We start from the raw sequence: 26,101 nt of genomic DNA on the forward strand, positions 1-26,101 counted from the left end.
CATTTAGCTCCTGTAAATTCTTCATGGGTTTCCATAGTAAATGATATGTAAGATATGAGTGTATGTATGTGTGTGTGCATGCATGTATATATGTAAATATAAATATATAAATGAATGCTTGGGGATTATGTGTTTTCCTCCCCTTTAATGCTATATGGGATTTTTCAGTTTCTGGATCTGTTACTCTGGTGGCAAATTTTATCTGTTCATTTCTTTTAATATTATAATTAATGGGTGGGAAAAGGGGAGAAGTTTTGTATATACTGAGTTCATGTTTCAATAGAAGATGCATCTGTAATAGGAAGATATATAAGGGATTTTTGCATGAAAATATTAACATCTAGGCACTTTTCTAAACCATTTTGTAAATCCATAGCCATCTAATAATTATTTCCATTAATTCTAATTCTGAACTGATTAAATATCTCTGCAAAGGCACTAAAAAAAAATCTGATTTTGTGTTTGAGGAATGATGGGTACTGGTTCTGCTAAAAACATACTAAGAGGTATAGTTGTTTATGCTGAGTAGGTCAGGCATGTGAAACAACCTCCATCAACTGTACCTGTTCTGAGGACTCCTGGGTGTGCTCAGAGACCTATAGTTGTCTCTTGTTGAAGACCTAGAAGTCCTAACCTCTCTGCCTTGTTCCATAAGACAGTACAGAAGACATTGGAGTCACTGCTTTCATCCGCATTAAAATACTATGCTTACCTGTTGTGGTCAGGAAGGCTTTAGTAAGCCTTGGTTTCCATGCTTCTTCTGTCCCAGAGGGTCCCAGAGGCTGTGTTGAGGTTTTTGTAGTACTTAGTATTCTAAAAGAGGGGTTTGTTTTGAATTTTTTTCTGAATTAATTGTGTATATGTAAGGTATCTTTTCTAATTGGTCACTTAGTTATTTGTTTATTTTGAAACAGCAATTCTGGTCTTATTTTTTCTTTTGTAATGTTGGGGACTGGAGAGCCTAAGGGATTCTAGGCAAGCACTCGACCACTGAGCCATATCCCCAACCCTGTTAATGTATTTCTCATTGTAAGCTACTGAAGAACTTTTTTCCTACTCATATATGTTATGATTCATAATTGAATTTGTAGGTGATGGAGAGGTAATTGAACAAATTATAAGCCTACAAACCAATGATAATGGTGAACGAAGCCCAGAGCCCAGTATCCTTGATGGAATGATAAGGCAGTTGCAGCAGCAGCAAGATCAGAGAATGGGAGCAGATCAGGATATTGTTCCAAGTGGATTTTCAAATGGGGAAGAAACACCTCGAAGAGGTAACAAATATGGAAAGTGTTGTACCTAAATGTAGCGGTATTGAAATTAAAGAGTAAAACTTGGAATAAGCAGTATATTTTTGCAACTTAAGTAGTATTCTGAAGGTATTTTTTAATTTGCTGTAGTTACAAATGGGCATTTGATTTTCTTTTTTTGAAAAATGGCTTTATTTATTTATTTTGATGTGATGTTGAGGATTGAACCCAGGCCCCGCATGTGCGAGGCGCGCTGTACTGCTGAGCTATAACCCCAGCCCCATGATTTTCAAGTATGTTAAATGGTTAATGAAGTTTTTGTCTACAAACAGCATTTGCAAATTGTATTAAATGACATCTAATAATAAAGTGGTTTTTTGAAGGAAAATTATAGTTTTAGTTTTGCCTTGCTTTAACATTTGTGATTTTTGAAAAACCAAACAGGGTAGAGACTAATTTTTCTTAGTGAATCAGCATTTATGAGTGAGTTGAAGACTCTGTGACTCTTCATATCATGGTGCTTTATCCTGTTGTCTTCAAAGAACCTGGAAGATCCTCTTACATAAACATAATGTAATGGTTACACTGTACAGACTTTGTTTTTACAATATTGCTATCTTCTACAAGGTGTCTCATAGTTTTTCTGTTTTAGAAATTTAGGATTAGTTCAGCCTTGCTTGTTGCATTTAATTATTATCTCCTCCTCTTTTTTTTTTTTTTTTTGGTGGAAGTGCTGGGGCTCTTGCTGAGGGCTTCACACATGCTAGGCCAGCACTGTACCACTGAGCTACACTCCCAGTCTATTATGTCTTTCTTTAATCTAGAAAAAGATTTCTCTTAGCATGGAAGGGTTCAGTCCTGTTGTTTCAGGGTTTCTTGCAGTTTGGATTGTCTGCTCATATCCTGGTACTTATGTTCTGGTTAAACATGGTTCCTCAGTGCATCATAGAAAGAGGCACAGATATACATGCATTCTTCTTCACCTTTTCCCCTAAACAGTATGGTGTAAGAATCACCATTTATCACTTCATCAATTGACAGAGTTTATCCTTATCCTGTTTTATAGTTTCATAGTACTCTGCTACATGAAATAGCAAATCTTCGTAATGTGTTTATGTGTATGTAGGTTATTTCTTATGCTTTGCTATTACAAGTAATGTTATGATAAATAATCTTGTGCATATTTGCAGATTGTTGGAGAATAACACTATTACTTAAGCAGTTAATATAGAATTTATATTTCTCAGTTCGAGAAATGTTTCTTCAATATATTTTGTTTAACTTTTTTTTTGAGAAAAAAGAAAAAGGTTTATTGCTTTGCTAGCACCGGAGAAACACAGGGGATTCCTGTCCTGAAGGCTGTGATTCTGCCCATCATTGGGAATGGGGGGCTTTTAAAGAGGTGACTCAAAGACGGTATTCCATGTGTTTTCTGTTGGAGTTGTAATTCACTTCTTAATTTGGGAGATAGTTTGAGATATTCTGGTACCATCCCTAAAGTCTGCATTACTTCTTTCTTATGGGGGATTGTGTACATATAACTCTGCCAAGGATGAGGAAGAAATTAGGGAAGAGCAGGGAGAGAGGAAGGGAAAGAAATATGCCAGTTTTAAAAATAAGTTGCAAGTGTTGGCATAGGCCTGTAATCCCAGGGTCTTGGGAGGCTAAGGCAGGAGGAATGTGAATTCAGAGCCATCCTCAGCAATGTTGAGATGCCAAGTGACTCAGTGAGACTCTATCTCTCTTTTTTTTTTTTTTTTAAAGAAAGGAAGGAAGGAAAGATAGATTTTTTTTTTTTTAAGAGAGAGAGAGATAGAGAGAGGTAGAGAGAGAGAATTTTTTAATATTTATTTTTTAGTTATCGGCGGGCACAACATCTTTGTTTGTATGTGGTGCTGAGGATCGAACCCGGGCCGCACGCATGTCAGGCGAGCGCACTACAGCTTGAGCCACATCCCCAGCCCCGAGACTCTATCTCTATATAAAATATGAAATAGGACTGGAATGTGGCTTAGTAGTTGAGTGCCCGTAAGTTCAGTCCTTGGTAACAACAATAACAACAACAACAACAACAAAAAGCAGTGGCAGAGCAACAAGGGATAAAGTGGACCTCTGTTACATTTCCCCACTGTCAATTTACATGTGCAAAGCCCCTTGGTGCCTTTAGCATTTTTCTACCACTTGCCAGGATGGGTCAGGGTCTGGCTGACCATATGTGGCTTCTTTTGCAAGCATCAGGGACATTTCTGTCTCCAATGACCCTCCTCTTTGCAGAATGAGCACTGGTTGGCTTCCTGTTCTCTAGATCTCTCTGATCAACAAATCTGGTGACTCACCAGAGTTGCAGGACCCAGAGAGGGGTCCCCTTATTCTCTCATCCTGGCTGACCATAGAGGGCAAGGGTCAAAATGTTGGCTTTATTTACCTTTTTATTTTTTTACAGTTGGGGATAGAAGCCCTTGCACGTGTGAGGCAAGTGCTCTGCTACTGAGCTCCATCTCCTTAGCCCAGTATTTATCTTTTCTTTTCCTTTTCCTTTTCCTCTTTATTTCCTTCCTTCCTTCCTTTTTTAGAGTTATAGATACAGCTTTATTTTAAAATCTTATCTACCAATTTAGTGTTTTCTATCAATTTTGGGAGCAGAAACCTTCACAAGCTTCACAATCTTGTGCTCAGGTGTTGCCTTTGTGGGAGTCTTAGCAGCAGCCTTTCCAACTTCTGGTTTCTGTTTTCTCTTGGCTATTATATCTGCAAGAGATGCACCAGTAATGGCCTTCTGAAATTTTACTGCATATTAGGTTTTCTTCTTTTGAATTTCTTCCATTCGGCCCTGTTGATGTTTTCTTCTGTAGAGGACAGTCCAGTTTATCTACCAAGGATTCTTCTGGGAAGGAGTGCCAACTTGGATTTTGTATTAATAAATTGGAAAACCTTTGTGTCAGTCCTGGCATAGCGTCTCCCATGTCTGGGGTTTATTTTGTGTTTGCGAAAACTGCACAGCTCAACCTTCCTTGGCAGTGGCTGCTGGGAAAAAGGAAAGATGGAGGGGGCCGGGGGACTCTATCCCAATATATTTCATATAAATGTTTTATTGGCAGGTGAAGTGTAGCGTGTTTTATAGCACAGACTGTTCACATGATTGATAAATAGAATGTGGTACGTAGAAGAATGCAGAAGTGGTGTTCACTTGTGGTTTTCCCAAGGCAGGGAGTACAGGCACAGGAACCCTCGTACCTTATTTTAAGAAAACGATCACTTGGCTGGGTGTAGAGGTAGAACAATCCCAAGTTCAAGGCTAACCATAGCAACTTGGTAAAACCCCCTCAAAATAAAAAGGACTGGGGATGTAGCTCCGTGATAAAGCGCCCCTGGATTCGATCCTCAGCCCCCTCTCCCTCAATCAAAATGCCTCAGACTTCCTCCTTAAGGCCAGCCTCTGTGGGTTCTGGCTCCTGGGATGTGGTCCTGTTCCCTGGTTTGGCTTAATTGCAGCCGGTGGGCTCAGACTCTACTGTCCTCTGTGTTGTGGCATTAATACTCTCCACTACTAGTGCTGCCAGCATTTCCTAACACATCTGATATATGCTGTGGAGGCTCCTTCCTGGTGGTTTCCATTGTCTCCTGAGGGTCTTGATTAATGGTGTGACTGGGTTTATTATAAAGCCATCTTGATTTGAGGAGGCTGTTTTCAGTAGATCATTGTGCAGATTTGCAGAAAGCAGAATTTTTAGGGAGGCAAACATGAAAAATATTTTCATATTTAAAAATTTCAGTCTAATAAAATTTTAAATTGAGGCTTAGCAGTTAATGTTTGCTCAGCATTCTACATTTTGATCTTAATCATACAAGTTTTCTCATTTCACTTTGATCTCTCTTTTTTTTTTTTTGTATATCTCTTAGGAGAAATGTGTGCTTGTTACATGTCATGTATTTTAATTTGAAACTATTTTGGAATAATTTTTTAATGATTTTTTGCTAGGTTTTAGAAGATTAAGTTTAGATATGCAATCACCTCCAAATATTGGTCTGCGTCGTAGTGGACAAGTTGAAGGTGTTCGTCAGATGCATCAAAATGCTCCACGGAGTCAGATTGCTACAGAGCGTGACCTACAGGCTTGGAAACGAAGAGTGGTTGTACCAGAGGTACCACTAGGCATATTTAGGTTTGTTTTAGGATATCTATTTATATTGTTTCTCTGTGAAAATATATTCATGTGGTTATTTACACATCCTTAATTACATTAGTTGTGTAAATAATCATGTAAATATATTTTAGTAATGGTTGGAAATCTGTTTTAATTGGGAGAAAAATGTCAAAATTACTTTATTGGAAAGTTTTTCATAGCCTGTATTATTTTATATGTATGAACACCCATTCTTATCCTGTCAGTATCATTTTTTTTTTTTTAAACTCCAGACATATTGTTTTCTCTAAGTTTTTTAGTATGTGTTTCTGAAACGTGACACGTGCAACATTTCCTCAGTTTCCTGAACCTAGGGGAGGTGAGATGATTGGAAATAAAGACAAAGACAAATATAGAAAAGCTGGCCACAGTGGATCACCAGAGCTCCCGAAGGGAGAATGCTGGCTGACCATGCAGATGCTCTGCATGCTTTGTTTGTTTGTTTGTGTTTTTGTTTTTAATATTTATTTTTTAGTTTTCAGCGGACACAACATCTTTGTTTGTACGTGGTGCTGGGGATCAAACCCGGGCCGCACGCATGCCAGGCGAGCGCGCTACCGCTTGAGCCACCTCCCCAGCCCTCTGCATGCTTATTAATGGGTTAAAAATCCAAAGAATTTATTGTGATAAAGCTTCTTCAAGATAAACAAAAGTGAGGGTGTGAGGAAAACAACCCCATTGGGGCTTGTCACCTTGCACTGATATTTCTTCCTCCTCCTGGCAGCTGAGGTTTGAACCTAAGGCTATTTGAACCAATAAAATCTGTGAGATATAAACTCTAAGCAGTGAGTCAACAGCCACTGAACAGTCTCTAATTAGGGAGATAACCACCAAGAGTTCTCAGAAGGCCTCTGCCTTGAGAGGGTTCAAACCTGTAATTGATTTGCTGCTCTCAACAAAATGCCAGTACCATAACTTAGAAAAAGTTTTTTATTGCAATCAGACACCCAGGCAGTGTTTCAAATTTTCAGTTGTCTCAAATGTCATAAATTATGTCTTGTTTTTTTTGCAAGTATTTCATGTTATTCTTTCATAATGCACACGTAATATCTAGTATTTTTTGTCATGTTAGCACCCATTGATGCTTAATGCCTAGTTTATTAATTCATTAGATGATATTTCAATTCTTTTTTTTTTTAAAAAAAATTTTGTAGTTTAGATGGATAGAATAGAATGCCTTTATTTGTTTATGTTTATGTGGTGCTAAGAATCAAACCCAGTGCCTCACATGTGCTAGGCAAGCACTTTGCCATTGAGCTAAGCCCTAGCCTGATGTTAACCAGGTGTTCCATTTATTTCTCAGATATTTCTTTTGTTTTGTAGTACTGGGAATTGAACCCATGGGTACTCTATCATTGAGAAATACTTATCCCTGTTTAATTTTTATTTTGGGACAGGATCTCCCTAAATGGCTCAGCCCTCCTTGTGCTTGTGATCCTTTTGCCTCAGCCTCCTGAGTTGCTGGGATTAGAGGTGTGCACCACTATACCTGGCTGCTGGAATACTACTATAAGGAAGTTTGCCCAAGGATACTTGATTATCCAGTAGTAAAATTTAATATATAAGAGGCAGGATAGCTGGTTCTTCTTTATTTACATATTCTGTCATATTTAGGTCTCATGAAAACTATTATCATGGATAGTTTTGTAAAAGTGTTTACTTCATGCGTGTAGCCAGAAGAGTTTTAGTGATGAAAGAGTAATATTAGAGTACATATAGTAGTACTTACTGTGCAGTGAATACAAGGAGGTTTTATAAGTACACAATAGCGAAATGAAAGATCTCTAACTGTGATGGGAAATATTGAAAATTACTACTATTTATATAATATTGTATAATTATACTTAAATTTGTGTCTGAGTTTCATGGACATGAGAACCAAAAATCATTTTGGGATAATTTTCCTTGTCAAAACCAGGGGAAACAAACATGTATTTGGAGTGAAAGACCTGAAGGACTAGTTCTTTTTTTGTTTTAACTTTTTTTTTAAAATTATTGATGGACCTTTATTTATTTACTTAAATGTGGTGCTGAGAATTGAACCCAGTGCCTCATACATGCTATGCAAGCACTTTACCAACTGAGCCATAACCCCAGCCCCAGAACTAGTTCTTTTTTTCTTTTTTTTTAAATATTTTTAGTTGTCAGTGGACCTTTATGTGGTGCTGAGAATTGAACTCAGTGCCTCACACATGCTAGGCAAGCGCTCTACCACTGAGCTACAACCCCAGCCCCAGGACTAGTTCTTTAAACACATAAGCACTTACTGTTTTCCTTAAAGGAAGACTAGAAATAGTTTAAGGCCTTATGTGGAATCCCCTAGGTAGTCAAGGACTCAGGCATCTGATTCTGATCTCTTTTATGGGACATTGCTTCCATTTTTTTAAGTTCACTTCCAGTCCAAGGTAACTGCTGAAGCTGTAGCCATCATATATCACTATCTGTGATATAGTCTGAGATTTAGGACAGAAGTAGGAAAAGGCCCAGAAAGATAAAAGGACATTTCTAGTCAAACTTATTTAAATAGTCGCAATGTATTTCTGCTCATAACTCATTGAGAAGATTGTCATTTGGCCATACTAAGCTAACAATAAGATAAAGTAATGGAATTTCTAAGTAAGGCAGCAAAGAACCTAGGTAAAAATTTGGATTCTTTTTCTAAGGAAGAAAAGGAGAATAGATTTTGTGAGTTAGCTTCTGTCTGCCATAGTACAACTTTTACAAAGAAGAGTTTACATGTTTTTAGCATTGTATTCTAAAAAAGCACATGGGGAGCGGGGGCGGGGAAGCTGGGGTTGTGGCTCAGTGATAGAGCATTTGTCTAGCATGTGTGAGGCACTGGATTTGATTCTCAGCATCACATATAAATAAATTAATTAATAAATAAAATAAAGGTCCATTGACAATTTAAAAAATATTTTTAAAAAAGCACATGGTATTTTATAAAGGGAATACTAAATAAGTTAGTAGTGATAAGTGTTGTTGGCATCAATCCCTATAGTGTAATCTGTAGGTACTATGAATTTAGTAATTTTGCATAATTTTTTATTAGGGTTTCATTTGAGAAAGTTTAAGAGAATTAACATTGGTTTCTGACTATAAAAGTATTATGTGCATTGTCGAAATACTAATGGATCCTACTATGCAGAACTATGAGCACATAATGTAGCTTCTAGTAAGCAATTCTGTTTGGGGCCTAGGGTTCAGGCATGTGGTTTGCTTGACCTCACAATAGTAGAAATTTTATTTATATTAAATAAACTATGGATTCTAAATGAATTCCAATGAACAGATTGCACATATGGTGATCTTTTGTAGTACCACTTTCTTAGTTGACCTCATCATTAAAAGTAGAATTTTGCATAGTTGAAAAGGATCCTCAGGAGGGCCTCCAGTGTTCCTTTGCTTCACTGAGAATGAATTATATACAGGAACAAAATACGTACATGTATTGTTTCTTGTCAAAACAAAAGGAAGCATACATATACTAGTAGCGGTGTCATTTTGGCTGGGAGGGAAAAACCTCGTGTGTGTGTGTGTGTGTGTGTGTGTGTGTGTTTAAGAGAGAATTTTTTAATATTTATTTTTTGGTTTTCAGTGGGCACAACATCTTTGTATGTGGTGCTGAGGATTGAACCTGGGCCGCACGCACGCCACGCGAGCGCGCTACCTCTTGAGCCACATCCCCAGCCCAATATATATTTTTAAACACATATGAAAGTGATCAAATTGGAAACTTCTTGTGAAGGGTTGAGTCTGATTCAGAAATCTCTTATAATTATATGAATGTTGCATTGAAATTTGAGTGTGGGCCACAGATGTGCCTTGGGGAAAAAAGTTTCCTTAGAAATAAGCGTTTGTTCTTGCACTTTGTTATATAGAGAGCATGGCCAGAGTCAGTCTGGAAACTTCCCTATTGGAATATTAAACAGAAACATAAAATCAGTGTATTTTGAGTATTGTGCAAATGGCAGAAAAGGGACTTTAGTCTTTCCACAGAGAAGAAAAAAACATTTTGTATCTTTTTTTGTGGTGGCAGGTCCTTATTTTGAAATTGGCCATAGTAAAATTATCTCTTGTATTGTATGAGTGGAACAGAAAAATGAGTAACACTATTGTCTTGTTTTCCATAAATTATAAGATACCTAGTTGAATAAGTTTGGAGGAGGATTCATTTTTTTTCTTTAGAGAAATGAATTGCAATCCTGGAAGATCATGGGGACCCTTGAGTAGTTTATATGGGAGATCATGTTTGAGTAGGTCCCATTAAGGCCTATCAGAAAACATGTATATACATATATGTTTCAGATATTTATTATTTTAGTTGTAGTTGGACACAATACCTTTATTTTTTGAGTGTGTGATGCTGAGGACCGAACTCAGGGCCTCTCATGAGCTAGGCGAGTGTTCTACTGCTGAGCCATAACCTCAGCCTCTCTAATTTATTTTTTAGGTGTAGTTGGACATTATATATATATATATATATATATATATATATATAAAAATAAATAAAATATATATTTGAAGATGGACACAATACCCCTGTTTTCTATGTGGTGCTGAGGATCCAACCTAGCTCATCATACATGCCAGGCGAATGCTCCACCACTGAGCCACAACCCAGGCCCAGAAAACAGATATTGTTGTGTTAAATATGAAAAATAGAATCTTTTAGCTGCTTCTGACATTTTATTTATATTCATATTAAATTGTTAACATGTTCTTAAATTAGAATTTTTTGTATAAACTTAAAGATTACATAAAATTATGATTCTTAGAATGAGAATGAATTCTTAGAATGAAATGAATTTATATCAGCTCAATAATTAGTATAACTGGGTATTTTAATTTTGTAGGAAATTGGAAGACTTTCGAATAGAGAAAGGTGAGGAGGAAAGAAATCTTTATATAATAGGAAGAAAAAAGAAGACTCTCCAGCTCTCACAAAAGGTAATACGTTGTTCTTAGGAATAAGCACATTAAAAATTAAATTGAAATTTAGAGTTTTCTTTTTGATTTAAAAATATTAGTAACTTTCTGTTGAAGTATAATTTTTTTGCTTAAGGCCTTCTGTTTGAGATTTAAAATATGGAACTCAGATTGCACAGCTGTGGGAAGAAATGGCCTGAAATCCTGAGGAATGTTGCCTGGTGCCTGAGAGGGCTAAAATATTATAGAGAATTATGTGGTCAAGAATGATTGATCCATCAGCACACGTAGAGCGCTGGGAGAGTCGGCTCTCTGATGGTGTGGCGGGATTTACTTTTGGCTTATGGTTTGAGGTTTCAGTTTACAGTCACTTGGCTCCGTTGTTTCTGGACCTGTGGTGAGACACAGCATCATGGCAGAGGGCATGGCATAGCAAAGCCAAAGCCCTCACCTCATAGTAGCCAGTTCCCACAGAGGGGACCAGGGACAAAATATATCCTTCAAAGACACTAGTCCAGTGACTCACCTCTTCTAGCATGGGCCCCAACTCCAAAAGATTCTACCCCTTCCCAGTAGCACCCCCAGCTGGGAACCAAGCCTTCAATACCAATACATGAGCCTTTGGGAGACATTCAGATCCAAATAGTAATAAGAATTTTTTATATCAACTACTGTGTCCTTTCTTCCTTGGGTCACCAATTATGTTTACTATTTCTGTTTTTTAAAAATATTTTTTAGTTATAAATGTATACAATATTTTTATTTATTTTTATGGGCTGTTGAGGATCAAACCCAGTGCTTCACATGTGAGAGGCAGGCTCTCCACCACTGAGCTACAACCCCAAGTCAGCTATGTTTACGTCTAAGACTGTCAGTCGGCTTTGACCTTTGAGGCCATCCAGCTTCAGCAACTTAGTGAGACCCTGTCTCAAAAATCAAATAGAAAAGTCTGGGGTTGTGGCTCAATGATGAAGTGCCCCTCAGTTCAATACCTAGTACTGGGGGAGGAGGGTAGGAATACATTCATGAGCACTGTGAAAAAACTGTAGTGGAAGGTAGTTGTGATTTGAGGAGTTTTGAGTGCTCTGTCTTAAAGCCACATTGTGAGAAGCAGCTTATGTGTACATTTCCATTGAGGGTCCTGTTGGAGCATGATGGTCTGCGCTTTGAAAATTAAATAAAAATAGGGACAGGATGTAGCTTAGTGGTGCCACATACCCCTAGCGTTCACAAGGCACTGCATATACACAAAAAAGCAAGTGTTTGTGGATATGAATATATCTATGTGTGTGTATGTGTACACACACACACACACATATATATATATATACACCCCTGCAGTTTAATTTTAAGGCAACCAAGCTCCTCATTATGTGAAATGCTGAAAAGAGAAAAAAAAAGTTTACTGTCTCAATATATAATGGCTATAGTTAAGGACATTTTTGTACATCAAACTTTTTTTTTTTTTTTGGTACCCAGATTGAACCCAGGGTTGCATACTACTGAGCCACAATCCCAACCCTTTTTTCTGTGTTTTATTTTGAGATGGTCTTGCTAATTTATTAGGGTCTTGATCATTTGCTGAGGTTATTCTTAAACTTGGGATCCTCCTGCCTCAGCCTCCTTGGGATTATGGGTGTGTGTCACCGCTCCTAGCTCAAGCATTTTTTTTTCCTCTCTCTTTTTTAAAGGTGTTTATTCTAATTAATTACACATGATAGCAGAATGCATTACATTGTGCTCTATATTCTGCAATTCATAGTGCAATATAGAGCACAATATTTTATATCTCTGGTTGTTCACAAAGTAGAATCACATCCTTCCTGTCTTCATACATGTACTTAGAGTAATGATGTCCATCTCACTCCACCATCTTTCCTACTCCCATGCCCCCTCCCTTCCCCTTGCCCTAGAGTTCCTCCATTCCTCCTATGCTCCCCGCCACCCCCATTATTTGGAATCGGCATCCCCATATCAGAGAAAACATTTGGCCTTTGGTTTTTTGGGATTGGCTTACTTCACTTAGCATAATATTCTCCAACTCCATCCATTTACCTGCAAATGCCATGATTTTATTCTCTTTCAATGTTGAATAATATTCCATTGTGTATATATATCACAATTTTATACTACATCCCTGTAGTATGCCATTTTTAAGTCCTTTGAGTATAGACCAAGGAGTGGGACAGCTGGGTCAAATGATGGTTCCATTCCGAGTGTAGAGGACACAGAGACAAACCCAGATAAATACAGTTATCTCATACTAGACAAAGGTGCCAAAACCACATATTGGAGAAAAGCTAGCCTCTTCAACAAATGTGCCAGGAAAACTGGAAATCCATTTGCAGCAAAATGAAATTAAGCCCCTGTCTCTCACATGCCCAAAACTCAACTCGAAGTGGATCAGAGACTCTGCGCCTAATAGAAGGAAAAAGTAGGCCCACATCTTCATGTTAGATTAGGCCCTGACTTCCTTAAGAAGACTCCTATGGTGCTAGAAATAAAATCAGGAATCAAGAAATGGGATGGATTCAAACTGAAAAGCTTCTCAGCAAAAGAAACAATCAGTGAGGTGAAGAGAGAGCCTACAGAATGGGAGCAAATTTTTACCACACACACATTAGATAGAGTACTAATCTCTAGGATCTGTAAAGAACTCAAATTTAACACCAAAAAAACAAAAACAAAAAAAAACCCCAATAACCCAATCAATAAATGGGCTAAGGAACTGAACAGACAATTCTCAGATGATGATATACCATCGATCAACAAATATGTGAGAAAATGTTCAAATCTCTGGTTGTTCACAAAATAGTGTCACATCCTAGCAATTAGAGAAATGCAAATCAAAACTAAGATTTCATCTTGCTCCAGTCAGAATGGCATTTATTAAGAACACAATAAGTGTTGGAAAGGAGGTGGGGAAAAAGGCACTCATACATTGCTAGTGGAATTGCAAATTGGTGCAAACAACCTGGAAAGCAGATTGGAGATTCCTTGGAAAACTTGGAATACTTCACTACTTTGCTGTTGGATATTTATAAATTTCTAATTTGTACGTGTAATTGGAACATAACAATTTATGTACCTAACTAAATTACACTAATTTATTCAGCATCTGGGTATAAAGTTAAAAATGACTAGCTTCCTCATTTTATTTAAAAAATTAGAAAAAATCTTTTACTGGTACTAGAAACTAGCCCTTTTTAATTTTAATTTTTATTTTGAGACACCAATTTTTGCTAAATTGGTGAGGCTGGCTTTAAACTTTCTGTCCTCTTACCTTAGCCTTTCAAATCACTGGGATTGTAAGTGTGCAACATTGCACCTGTCTTTTAACTTTTTTAAAAAATATTTTTTAGTTGGACACAATAACTTTATCTTATTTATTTTGTTTTATGTGGTGCTGAGGATTGAACCCAGGGGCTCACATGTGCTAAGCGAGCACTCTTCCGCTGAGCCATAACCCCAGCCTGGCTTTTTTTTTTTAAAGAGAGAGAGAATTTTTTTAATATTTATTTTTTTGTTTTCAGCGGACACCAACATCTTTCTTTGTATGTGGTGCTGAGGATCGAACCCGGGCCGCACCTATGCCAGGCGAGTGCACTACCGCTTGAGCCACATCCCCAGCCCCGTGGCTTTTAACTTTTAATAAAAGTTTTTAGGGGCTGGGATTAGTGCTCAGTGGTAGAATGCTTGCCTCGTTTGTGGAAGGCACTGGGTTTGATCTTCAGCACTACGTAAAAATTAAATTAAAGGTATCTTGTCCATTTACAATTAAAAAAAAATTAAAGAAAAAAAAAGTTTGTCATTTTTAACCCTATGTTGAGTGAAGAGGATTAACAGTTCTACTTAAGTTTTTGTAGCACTGATCTTTAAAGTGAAATAAAAATTCAGAGAACAGGAAAAGTCTGAATTATTTTCTATACTGTGGTGAGAATATTGGGAAACAATGATATAAATGGAATTAGAAAATATGTAATCTTTTACATCTCGCTTGAGTCAGTAAGTCTTGTGGGATTTATTTGTATTATGAGTAGTTGTGGATCCTTTGTTTTCATTGTTTTATAGTAATTATTTTGGTACTTAGTCTATTGTGAAAGGACATTTAGCTGTTTTTCATATTTTTTATGTTAGGAATAATACTAGTTTCGGGCATGGGTTGTGGCTCAGGGGTAGAGTGCTTGCCCCATGTGTGTGAGGCACTGGGATTGATACTGAGCACCACATAGAGTAAATGAATAAAATAAATCAATAACTAAAAAAAAATATTAAAAGAAATTGTTTTAAAAAAATACTACTAATCAATATTTTTGTACATGTCTTTCTCTTGGTATACTAAAAAGCACTTTATTTATTTATTTATTTATAGGTGGACACAATATATTTTTATGTAGTGCTGAGGATTGAACCCAGTGCCTCACGCGTGCTAGGCAGGTTCTCTACCACTAAGCTACAGCCCTAGCCTGTACATGTATTTCTTTGAGAGATAAGCCTTGAAGTTGTTGGTTCATAAGAATTTTATTTGTCTGTGTGTGTGTGTGTATGTGTGTGTATTTAATTGTAGTTGGACATAATACCTTTATTTATTTTTTTTTTTTAAGAGAGAGAGAGAATTTTAATATTTATTTTTTTAATTTTCGGCGGACACAACATCTTTCTTTGTATGTGGTGCTGAGGATCGAACCCGGGCCGAATGCATGCCAGGCAAGCACGCTACCGCTTGAGCCACATCCCCAGCCCCCTTTATTTACTTTTATGTGGTGCTGAGGATAGAGTGAACCCAGGGTCTAGGCAAGCACTCTACCACTGAGCCACAACCCCAGCCCCAGGATTATATATATTTAATCTTACTCATTAATGCCACACATGATTTCAAAACGTTGAATTGCTTCCCATAGTGAGATATGTGACAAAAAAATGTGTGTAGATATTTCTCTTTCTACTTGTCGCTTGTTTTTTAATTTTTTGCTTCATTGATTTCAAGACATGTTATTTGGTGCCTACTAGGGCTTTTCTTTTCCTACTGCCCTGTGAATGATCACTTTGCCTCTAATGTTTTTTCTTTTAATACTTTTATAGCAATATAACTATGCTACCTTTGTTTGGCTAGTGTGTGCATCGTATGTTTTCATCTTGACTTTCTTTCCCTTCTTTCCAGTTACACATGTATTAGATATTTACTGTTCATTCCTTTTTTTTTTTTTTTTTTGAAATGCTGATTCATAGAGATGTGCACAATCCACTGTTAAACGTCTTTGGTTCTTAAGTTTAGTTACTATATTTTTTAGCTCTGAATTTCCATCTGGTTCTTGTTTTAGAGTTTTTTTTTTTTTTTTTTTTGGCAAAGTACTCATTGTTTTAATATCTGGAAAGTCATTATTTCAATAATTTGCTTCCCTTAGGGCCAATTCCCACTGTATGTTGATTTTTCTCAATTTTTACAATGGGGTTACTGTTGCAGCTGTGGGTCATCTGTAAACTTAGCTATAGCCTTAAGATAACAGTCTAAGCTTGGGGGATTCCCCTGCATTTAGGAGGCTGTGAAGTGTAATTTTTACTATCTTAATTTAAGGGTTAGTCTGTCAGTTTTTTTGTTGTTTACTTGCTAAGCTTTTCAGCTTCCTCTTTTAGAGTGAAATTCTAGAATATAGGAAAAAAGATTTTTTCCCCTTGTCTATAAACTTTCATAGCCTTTTTGTAGTTAGCTGGTACCTTCATGGTTGGTTGCCTTCATGAAAACTGAAGGGACATCAGTAAAGGAAAGGGACCAGGGGAAAAATGAGTGAGGAAAAGGGAAAATAGTGAAGAAGGATATTAGCCAAAATATATTGTGAGCCAAATGCATGGCGCACACCTATAAAAAACTACTAACCTCATTAGTAGTTTTGGCTTTAACAAAAGTCTGCACTGACATATTAAGGAAAACACAGTTTAAAAGCAGTTCCTGTTAATATTGAAATTCTACAACAGATCAGTGTCCATCAGACGGCTTTTGTGTGAAAATTGATCTGTACTTTAAGTTCAAGGAATAGGTGCTTTCATTGAGTATTTTTTTCCTGTATTTTTTATTGGTGTCATGATAGTTACATATAATGGTGGGTTTCGTTGTTACATATTCATACGTGCACATGATATCACAATGTCTGTCTGTCTGTCTGTCTGTCTGTCTATCTATCTATCTATCTATCTAGTTAGTTATGGTGCAACACCCCCAGCCCTGTCAGCCTTGTTTTGTATTTTTTTTAGAGACAGGGCCTCACTGAGTTGCTTAGCACCTCACCTTTGCTGAGACTGGCTTTGAACTTGTGATTCTTATGTCTCGGCCTCCCGAGGTGCTGGGATAATAGGTGTGCGCCATGCATCTGGCTCACAATATAAATTGGCTAATATCCTTCTTCACTATTTTCCCTTTTTCTCCCTCATTTTTCTACCCTGGTCCCTTTGCTTTACTGATATCCCTTCAGTTTTTATGAGACTCAAATCCTCCTTTTCCTTTTTCCTCTCTAGTTTCCACATTAGAGAAAACATAGGACCCTTGACCTTCTGAGTTTGGTAATTGCTTAACATAATCTCAATTTCCATCTATTTTCCGGCAAGTGACATTTCTTTTTTATGTTGAATAAAACTCCATGTGTATACATCTCATTTTCTTTAACACTCATTCATTGTCTTGTAGGCTGATTCCTTAGTTCGGCTGTTGTGAATTATGGGCATGCATGTATCACTGTTGTATGATGGATGACTTTTTTTTTTAAAGAGAGACAGTTTTTTAAAATTTATTTTTTAGTTTTCGGTGGACACAACATCTTTATTTTAATGTGATGCTGAGGATCGAACCCAGTGCCCTGTGAATGCCAGGCGAGCACGCTACCGCTTGAGCCACATCCCCAGCCCCTGACTTTAATTCTTTAGGGGAAAATACCAAGAAGTGGTATAGTTCATTGAGTTTTGACTTTGGTATTTATTTGACTTTGGTATTTGGGAAGTGGCATACCTTTTTTGAAAATTAAAATTGGTAGTTTTTATTTATTTATTTATTTATTATTTATTGTATTTTATTTTTTTAGTTGTTTATTTTTTAAAGTAGACTCTTAATTTTATTGGTTCTTTTTAACTATACATGACAGCAGAATTTACTTTGACATAATTGTACAAGAATGGAATCTAATTCAGACCTCAGTACCTCTCCTTCCCCTCCCCACTTCTTGCTCCCTTCATCTTTCTGCCATTTACCCATAGTTTTTTTTTTTTTTTTTTTAATTTATTAGTGTGGATGTACATGATGGTGATATTCACTGTGGTGTATTTATGTATGTATGTAGGAGAGTTAAGTCAGGTTCATTCCACTCTTTCCTTTTCCTATCCTCCCTTTATTCCACTTTGTCTAGTCCACTGAACTTCAATTCCCTGCCCCCCATGTTGTGGGTTAGGTTCCACATATCAGAGAAAACATTCAACCTCTGTGTTTGTTTTTTTTTTTTTTTTTGAGGAGGAAAATGGCTTACTTCATTTAGCATGGTAGTCTCCAGATCTGTCCATTTACTGGCAAATGTCATAAAGTCATTTCTCTTTATGGCTAATACTCCATTGTGTATAGTAGTTTTTTTATTTGGCAGATTTTTGAAAAATTATTATTTTTTTGATAGAAATATGATTTTAACATTTTTCACCAGAATTGAAAAGCTCTAATAACAATTCTTCTAAAAACTGAAAATCTGTAAATAATTATAGCCAGTGCTTGAGAATTATTTCAAATATTTGTCTATATCTAGGTACACAAATAGTGATACATTTCCTTAAGTTTGATTATTGCATCATGTAAATATTTTTGTAATTTCTGAGATACGTGTAAGTGACTTCCCTTTTGAGTTGTTACTTTAACCCATTATAAATCAGTGAATTACAGCATAGTCTGAAAAATGCTGATCTCAGGTGCTGTCTTCTAAAGCCCTTGAAAGTTAAAAAAAAGAGTGCCAAGGTTAAGTTAATGGTATGTGGGAAATCTATTATTCAAGATTGTGTACCTTTTTAAGCTTTTATTTTTGCCTTAAGTAATTTTGGGAACTTGATAGGATTACATTTTGCTGACACTCTTCCTTATTTAAATAGGTGTTGATTTTCTTCTGTATGTTTCTTTGTTTCAGTTGGATTCAATGGTTTTGGTATCACAGTCTAGACAGAGGACGTGCAGGCGTAAATATTCAACTTATGGTAGAAGAAATGTTGGCCGGTGTGAGTTATCCTCTGGAAATGAGTCTTCAGGTTCTGGAAGACAGGTAAGTGGAGTAACTTTAAAATACATAAGATAATCCTAAGTGTATTTGCCTCAGTTCTTTGACTCTATGGTGGATTTATGTGAAAATACAATATCCTTAAGGAATTAAGATGAAATTTCATGGTTTAATAGTTGGGGAGGAAGCAGTGGGGTCTTCCTATACTGCCCAGGCTGGCCTTGAACTCTTGGTCTCCAGTGATGGTTTTCTTTTTTCTCCTTGACTGTCTCTCCCAAGTACCTTTGGGCTCATGCCATCACACCAGGCTTAAATTTTGTTTTATTATTTTTTTTAATTGAAAGTTTCTAAAAGTTTCCAAAAAACATGAAATATGTTTATGATCCAATGGTTTCAGTATTCTATAGCATTATCACCATTACTTAATTTCTAAACATTTTTATCACTTTTAATGAAACATATGCCATTTATAGTTACTCAACTTCCTGTCTTACTCCCAAATTCTTGGTAACTACTAATATTCTTCCTGTCTGTAGATTTGCCTATTTTGGACATTTCATATAAGTGGAATTGTGCATTTAGTTTTTGTGTCTCATAGTGTGACTGGCATGTTTCATATAACGTAATGTTTTTAAGATTAAGCCATGTGAAGAAAAAAAAAAGATTAAGCCATGTGTAGCATGTATCAATTTTATTCTTTTTTTTTAATATTTATTTTTTAGATGTAGATGGACACAACACAATGCCTTTGTTTTTATGTGGTGCTGAGAATCTACCACTGAGCCACAATCCCAGCCTCTCAATTTTATTCTTTATTATCCAGTAATATTCAGTTATATGCATGTATGCCACAGTTTTTTTTAATTCATTCACTAGCTTGTGGACATTTGTGTTCCTATGTTGACAGTGCTGCCTGTCAACATTCATTTGTGGGTTTCTGTTTGCATATATGTCTTCAGTTCTTGGGTGTATACCTAAGAGCTGATTTGCTGGGTCATTGGAAAATCTCTTTAACTTTTTGAGGACTTGTCAGATTGTTTTCCAAATTGGCTGTACTATTTTATATTTCCATCAGTAATGTATTAGAGTTCCAGTTCTCTCTGTCCTTACACTTGTTAATTCTCTTTTTCATTTAAGCTACCTAGTTAAGTGGCATATTCTGGTTTCAATTTGAATTTCCCAAACAGCTAAGAATGTTGAACATGTTTTCATGTGGTTATTTGGAGAAATTTGTATTTGAATTGGTAACCCATTTTTCAACTTGGATTTGTGTCTTCATTGCTATAGGAGTTGTGTGTATGTATATATATTCTAGATATAAGTCCTTTAGCAGACATATGACTTACAAATATTTGTAGGTTATTATTTTCTTCTTTTTTTTAATATTATAAGCATTAAAAAAAAATATATATATATATATATTTTTATGTGGACACAACACAATGCCTTTATTTTTGTGTGGTGCTGAGGATTGAAACCGGGTCCCGCTTGTGCTAGGTGAGTGCTCTATCGCTGAGCCAAATCCCAGCACTCCCCCTCCTTTTTTTTTTTTTTTTTTTTGGTGGTGCTAGGGATTGAACCCCAGGGTATTGTGCATGCAAGGCAAGCACTCTACCAAGTGAGCTGTGTCCCCAGCTCTCATTTTAATTATCTATCTATCTGGTACCGGGGATTGACCTCAGGGAAACAACCACTAAGCCACGTCCGCAACCCTATTTTGTATTTTATTTAGAGACAGGTCCTGTGTGTTGCTCAGTACCTCACTAAGTTGCTGAGGCTGGCTTTGAACTTTTATCCTCCTACCTCAGCCTCCTGAGCCGCTGGGATTTCAGGCATGCACCACTGTGCCCAGCTCCTCAGTTTTATTTTTTAATTTTTTTGGGAAACCAGTTTTTCGGGAAGAGTGTTTAACGTTAGTGTTTTCTGATTCAGTAACATTTTGGGCAATAAGATGTTCCACATGGTCCATCTGTTCACTTAGATCTCCTTTTATAAAGCAGTAGGATCTTAGTCATGCATGCGTTCGGAGTTAAATATAATACAAATTCCACTAACTAGGCAAGTTTCTTAGTCTTTATGTGCCTGTTCCTGTGATAGGAAGTTCCTCAAAGGGGTTGTGAAGGTAAATGTAGATCATAATGTCCCAGGATTAAAATAGTGCCTAATACACAGTGATGTTTGTTGCTCTTGTCATCAAAATTTCATTTATAATGATTTTATTATATGTAGTTTTTATAGTATTTCTTAATTGTAGTGTTTTGAACATATTTTAACCATTTCTTAATGATTTTTTGGATAACTTACGATAACACTTACCAGCACCTTGAAATAGCATGAGGTATATGTTACTTCATTGTCTCCAGTGGGGGGATCAGTTAGACTTGGAGTCAGAGTGCTAGTAGCTCATTATCTGAAAGTTCAGTCTCATTGTAGGTTGTTACTTTCTATCTCAGCCCCTGGGGCTCAGATGGTGGGGTGCTCTTCAGTTTGGTAGAAAGCCATATGACCCCTGAGTGTTCTATAAACTAGCACTCAGGTGGCTGCTGTGTCTTAGTTGCTTCTAGCAAATACTGACACTTAGTTGTATTCTGTGTTAGTGATATTGTGTACTTCTCAAAGCATTTCTTCAGACCTACCCGAAGATATTTTCTGCAGTAGATTTTGTATTGGGATTTGAAGTTGAGCAGTTAAAATGAACTATCCTGTTATGAATGAAATTCTCTGTGTGTCTTTCTAAAGCCCCAGGACACAAATTGCCTGTCCTTCCTTCTACACTGTGGCTGACTTCTACCATCAAGTCATTATTTGCCTCCTTTCTGGTCTTTCACAGGATATCTATGAATTTGCTCATTTCTATATTCTGTTTAAGGCACACTTTGATTTTAGAGCTTTTATAATGTGAGCCTCATTGATTGATCTACTTGACATTTGGTTACTAGGGCTTACTGGAAAAAGCATGAAATTAAGGGTATAAACCTGGTCTTTGTTGACTCTGAATGCTGTAATCTGCTATCAAGAGTTTTTTTTTTTTTTTTTTTTTTTTTTTTTAAATCTCTGAACCTTTTCACAATCTTGAAGAGGAGACAATATTATTTTCCTCCCAGGGACATTGTGCATTTATTGAGAACTTAGGTGAAACTTGCGAAATATTTTATAGGTGTATGAAACATTCACCATAGTTTTCAGAAGCATCTTCATTTTATTTCATCCAAAATTTATCTGATGTTTGTGGCCTATCCTTCTGGCTGGCTAACATCGCCTTACCTTGTACAGATGAGCAGAAGGAAACCACAAGGGCTTATGTGGCCTTCCACAAGCAGGAAGTGCTAGGGGGGAACCATAAGTCCATGGCCCAATTGTTTCTGATATAACATTGTTTCTTCTGATTTGTCTCTGTGACATGGCTACATGTGATTTTAATCTTTCAGTTAGTTATTTTCTGCTGTCTTTATGTTGGATGATTTTTTCCCCTTTTTCTGCATGTACACTAATTCTAAAACTTGTATAGAGTATAAGATATGATATATGGAATTGAATCACCAGATTATTCCCATTGTTTCAAATGAGGACTTATACAGTTTCGGATTGGTAGGAGGTCGTACCCTCATGAGTAGAGCACATGTTTTGGAAACAACTGTTTTACTGTCATCTGTGTTCTAGCACTTCCACTCAGGTTTCAAGAGTTTGTATGACATGGTGGATGTTGTGGGAGGTTACCTTTGAGAAGCATGGGACTCCTACGTAGAAGCCTGTATGTAAGCCTCTAGAGAGGCTTGTGTGGTATAGTATGATTATCGGGGTTGGCATGGAAGTACAAGAATTACCATTATTATTGGGTTTAACTATGACAATGGCTACAGAAAGGGAACAAACATTAATGCATTTTATCATGCTAGTCACACTGTTCTAAGTATTGTAAATAATATATAATTTCATCCTTCCAGCAAGTAGGAATTAAGGTACTCCAACAGTTTGTTTGTTACAAATGGGGAAACAGGTATAGGTATGAGATTTTTTTAACTTTCCCACACTGATGTAAAAATACATCATGGGGGCGGGCAGTGGTGCCATACCTGACATCCCAGTATCTTAGGAGGCTGAGGCAGGCACATCGAAAGTTCCAGGGCAGCCTCAGCAAAGTAGTGAGATCTGTCCTCTCTCAAGAAATTAGAAAGGACTGAGGATGCGGTGTAGTGGTAGAACACCCCTGGGCTCAATCCCCAGAAGAAAAGAAACATGCAAGGCCACTGTGAACTTAGAACGTGGCCTCTGCCTTCCTGTAGCATCAGTTTATTTGAGGATTTGGGGAAATTAAACTTCTCATTGTAAACAAATTTTCAGATAGAGGAACTTTCTTAGAACTTTCCTTATATTTCTTTACCCTTAAAGCTGTCATTCTTGTATTTATATGAATTTTCCCCCTAATCATTTTTTATTTGTTCTAATTATTATACATGACAACAGAATGCACTTCAACTGGTTGTGCACAATGCAGAATCATACCATTTGTTCAGTCATACATGTACATATATAGGGTAACAATGTCCATCTCATTCCACAATCTTTCCCATCTCCATATGCCCTCCCCCATCTGCCCAATCCAACGTTCCTCCATTCTTCCCTTGTCCCCTAATATTTTTTTTAGTTGTTGATGGACCTTTAGTTAAGTATTAATTAATATGTGGTGCTGGGAGCTGAACCCACTGCTTCACACATGCTAGGTGAGCACTCTACCACTGAGCCACAGCCTTCCCCTAATCATTTTGACAGTGAATTGTCATGTGCTTTTCCACACCTGCGTATTTCCTTGTGTGTTTCCAAATAAGGATATTGTTTAACATTTTCCTTGATATAATTATCCAAGTCAGGAAATGTTAATACATCACTGTTAGCATCAGTTCTACAGCTGTTTGTCACATTTTGCTACTGGTACCTAAATCTTTTTTTTTTTTTTTTTTTTTTTTTAACATTATCACTTTTTTTAAAGAGAGAATTTTTTAATATTTATTTTTTAGTTTTCGGTGGACACAACATCTTTATTTTATTTTTATGTGGTGCTAAGAATCGAATCCAGTGCCCTGTGCATGCCAGGCGAGTGCGCTACCACTTTAGCCACCTCCCTAGCCCAACATTTATTTTTTAGTTGAACACAGTACCATTATTTTTATTTATTTTTATGTGGTGCTGAGGATCGAACCCAGGGCCTCGCACAAGCTAGGCAAGTGCTATACCATGAGCCACAAACCCAGCCTGGTACCTGTAATCTTGATAACAAAAGAAAACCAAAAGTCATGTATTAGTAGTCAGTTCATCTGTTCAGTTGCCTTTACCCTAGTATAGTTTCTCAGTTTTTGTCTTAATGCTTACATTTCTAACCAGTAATTTTTATGAGTGTGCATTTTTTGCAGTAGTGCCACAGGTGGCCATGTATTCTTCTCAGCACCTGGCATCAGATGTTGTGCGATTTGCTTTGTCCCATTATTGACCACTTGGGTTAAGGTAGTGTCTGCTAGGTTTAGCTATCGTAAAATTACCTTTTTTCTCCTTTTTAATTAAGGAATTCTCTTGTAATTTTCAGTGTGGGCTCAGGTTTGGCACCCATTGGTGATTCTAGTTTGAATTTGTTGCTATGATACCTGTAAATGGTAAATTTTTTCCACCCGTAGTTGCTTTAACATTTACTAGTTGGCATTCTACTTATGTGGAAGAACTTCTGTCTTTCTGGCATTAATTATTTAATGTCTTAGGGCTTGTTGCTTATATTGGATCATTGGGTTGCTCTTGTCCACTGCTTTTTTGTGCTTTTTGTGATGAAGTTATCTTTGGTCAGTGTAGATTCTCATCAAGCTTTTTTTTTTTAAACCATTTTCCATTATTCTTTGAGCAGTTACTCTTTCAGAACAAGATTTTTTTTTTTTTTTTTTTTTAGGCTCTATAGAGTTGCTTTTTTTTCAGAATATCATGTGATTGGAGTCATAATGCATGTAGCCTTTGCCAAGATTAACTTCTTTCATTTATCAGTGGGCACTTAAAAGTGTTCTGTAGGTCTTTTCATGGCTTGATAGCTGTTTACTTTTTAACAGAATATAATTAATATGCTATTGCCTGGATGTAACAGCTTTTTTATTCACTTCCTGAGGTATATACTTGGTTGCTTCCAGGTTTTGTCAATTATGAATAAAGTTGGTAAAAATCTATGTGCAGGTTTTTTTTTTTTTTTTTTGGCGGGGGGACTGGGGATTGAACCCAGGGATGCTTAACTACTGAGCCACTTCCCTATCTCCCCCCCCCCCACTTTTTAAAAATATTTATTTTTTTAGCTTTAGGTGGACACAATATCTTTATTTTTATGTGGTGCTGAGGATCGAACTTGGTGCCTCAAGCATGCTAAGCAAACACTCTACCATTGAGCCACAACCCCCAGCCCCCTAGCCCCTTTTTATATTTTATTTAGAGACAGGGTCTCTCTGAGTTGCTCAGGACTTTTCTAAGTTGCTGAGGCTGGCTTTGAACTCGAGATTCTCCTGCCTCAGCCTCCCAAGCCTCTGGGATTACAGATGTGAGCCACTGCGCCTGGCCCATGTGCAGATTTTTATGTGGACATAATCTTTCAGCTCATTTGGGTATACCAAGGAGTGTGATTGCTGGATCATGTGATAAGACTGTTTAGCTTTGTGAAAATTACCAAGTTGTTTTCCAAAGTAGTGTACTGTTTTACATTTCCATCGCTTGTGAGTGAGTTCCTGTTGACTCACATTCTTGTGAAGATGTTAGTTTTCTCTAGCATCATGTAATGGATTCAAAAGAATCCCAGTCAAAATCCCAAAAAGTTATTTTTGTGAATATTGACAGTTGATTTTTTTCTTTTATTTTTTACTTTTTAATTAGATAAAAAATGAACAAGGAAACCACACAGGCATACCATTTATGTAGTAACACCAGATAAGAGCATGTACAAATAAATGTTTAAGCCACTGCATTCTTTATAATATTTTGAGTAGCATTGTCACATCATTTATAATGGCATATATTTATAAAAGAGGTTTTAAGACTGATTGGTAAATATAGTTTTATCTTTATTTTCTTTTAAAATAATACGAGAAGAGTTTTGCATTTTCACAGTATTTCTGGATGATACGTTGACTCTAAATTTGAAAGCTATATACAACATCAGTCCTGTGGATGACAAATATAAACCTAACTTATTTAATCCTATGCGTTAACATTTTTCAGTAGCACCTTTATTTTTTTTAAAGTTAAATACTACAAATGGTTCTTGCAAGGCTATTGTGGACATAATATTGTGTAGTGGTTAGGGGCTGATTTACATGACTATCCAATTCAGAGTCCAATTTAGAGCTAAAAATCAAATGTATTACAAAAAAGATAGTCACATGCAGCATAATCAGATTTTCAGACAACAGTTTCTAAAGCTCTCATCATCCTACTTTCCCCACTCCTTTTGCTTTCACTTAATATATTCCTTTGTTTTCAAGAAGCA

General features: G+C 36.6%; 1 protein-coding gene and 1 pseudogene across 3 annotated transcripts in view; one reads left to right on the plus strand and one right to left on the minus strand.

The window, feature by feature from the left end:
• Brwd1 (bromodomain and WD repeat domain containing 1) overlaps nt 1-26,101 on the plus strand; it is a 120,724-nt gene that overhangs the window by 39,889 nt on the left and 54,734 nt on the right. For all 3 annotated transcript variants that reach the window (XM_076868094.2, XM_076868092.2, XM_076868093.2), the window contains exons 17-20: nt 1,092-1,277; nt 5,233-5,416; nt 10,294-10,387; nt 18,514-18,645. In XM_076868094.2, coding sequence (XP_076724209.2) covers nt 1,092-1,277; nt 5,233-5,416; nt 10,294-10,387; nt 18,514-18,645 — 596 coding nt within the window. The remainder of the gene's footprint in view (nt 1-1,091; nt 1,278-5,232; nt 5,417-10,293; nt 10,388-18,513; nt 18,646-26,101) is intronic.
• LOC143408676 (large ribosomal subunit protein eL24 pseudogene) lies at nt 3,868-4,816 on the minus strand (annotated as a pseudogene).

Source organism: Callospermophilus lateralis, chromosome 10 (assembly GCF_048772815.1).
Source record: "Callospermophilus lateralis isolate mCalLat2 chromosome 10, mCalLat2.hap1, whole genome shotgun sequence".
Lineage (NCBI taxonomy): Eukaryota > Metazoa > Chordata > Mammalia > Rodentia > Sciuridae > Callospermophilus > Callospermophilus lateralis.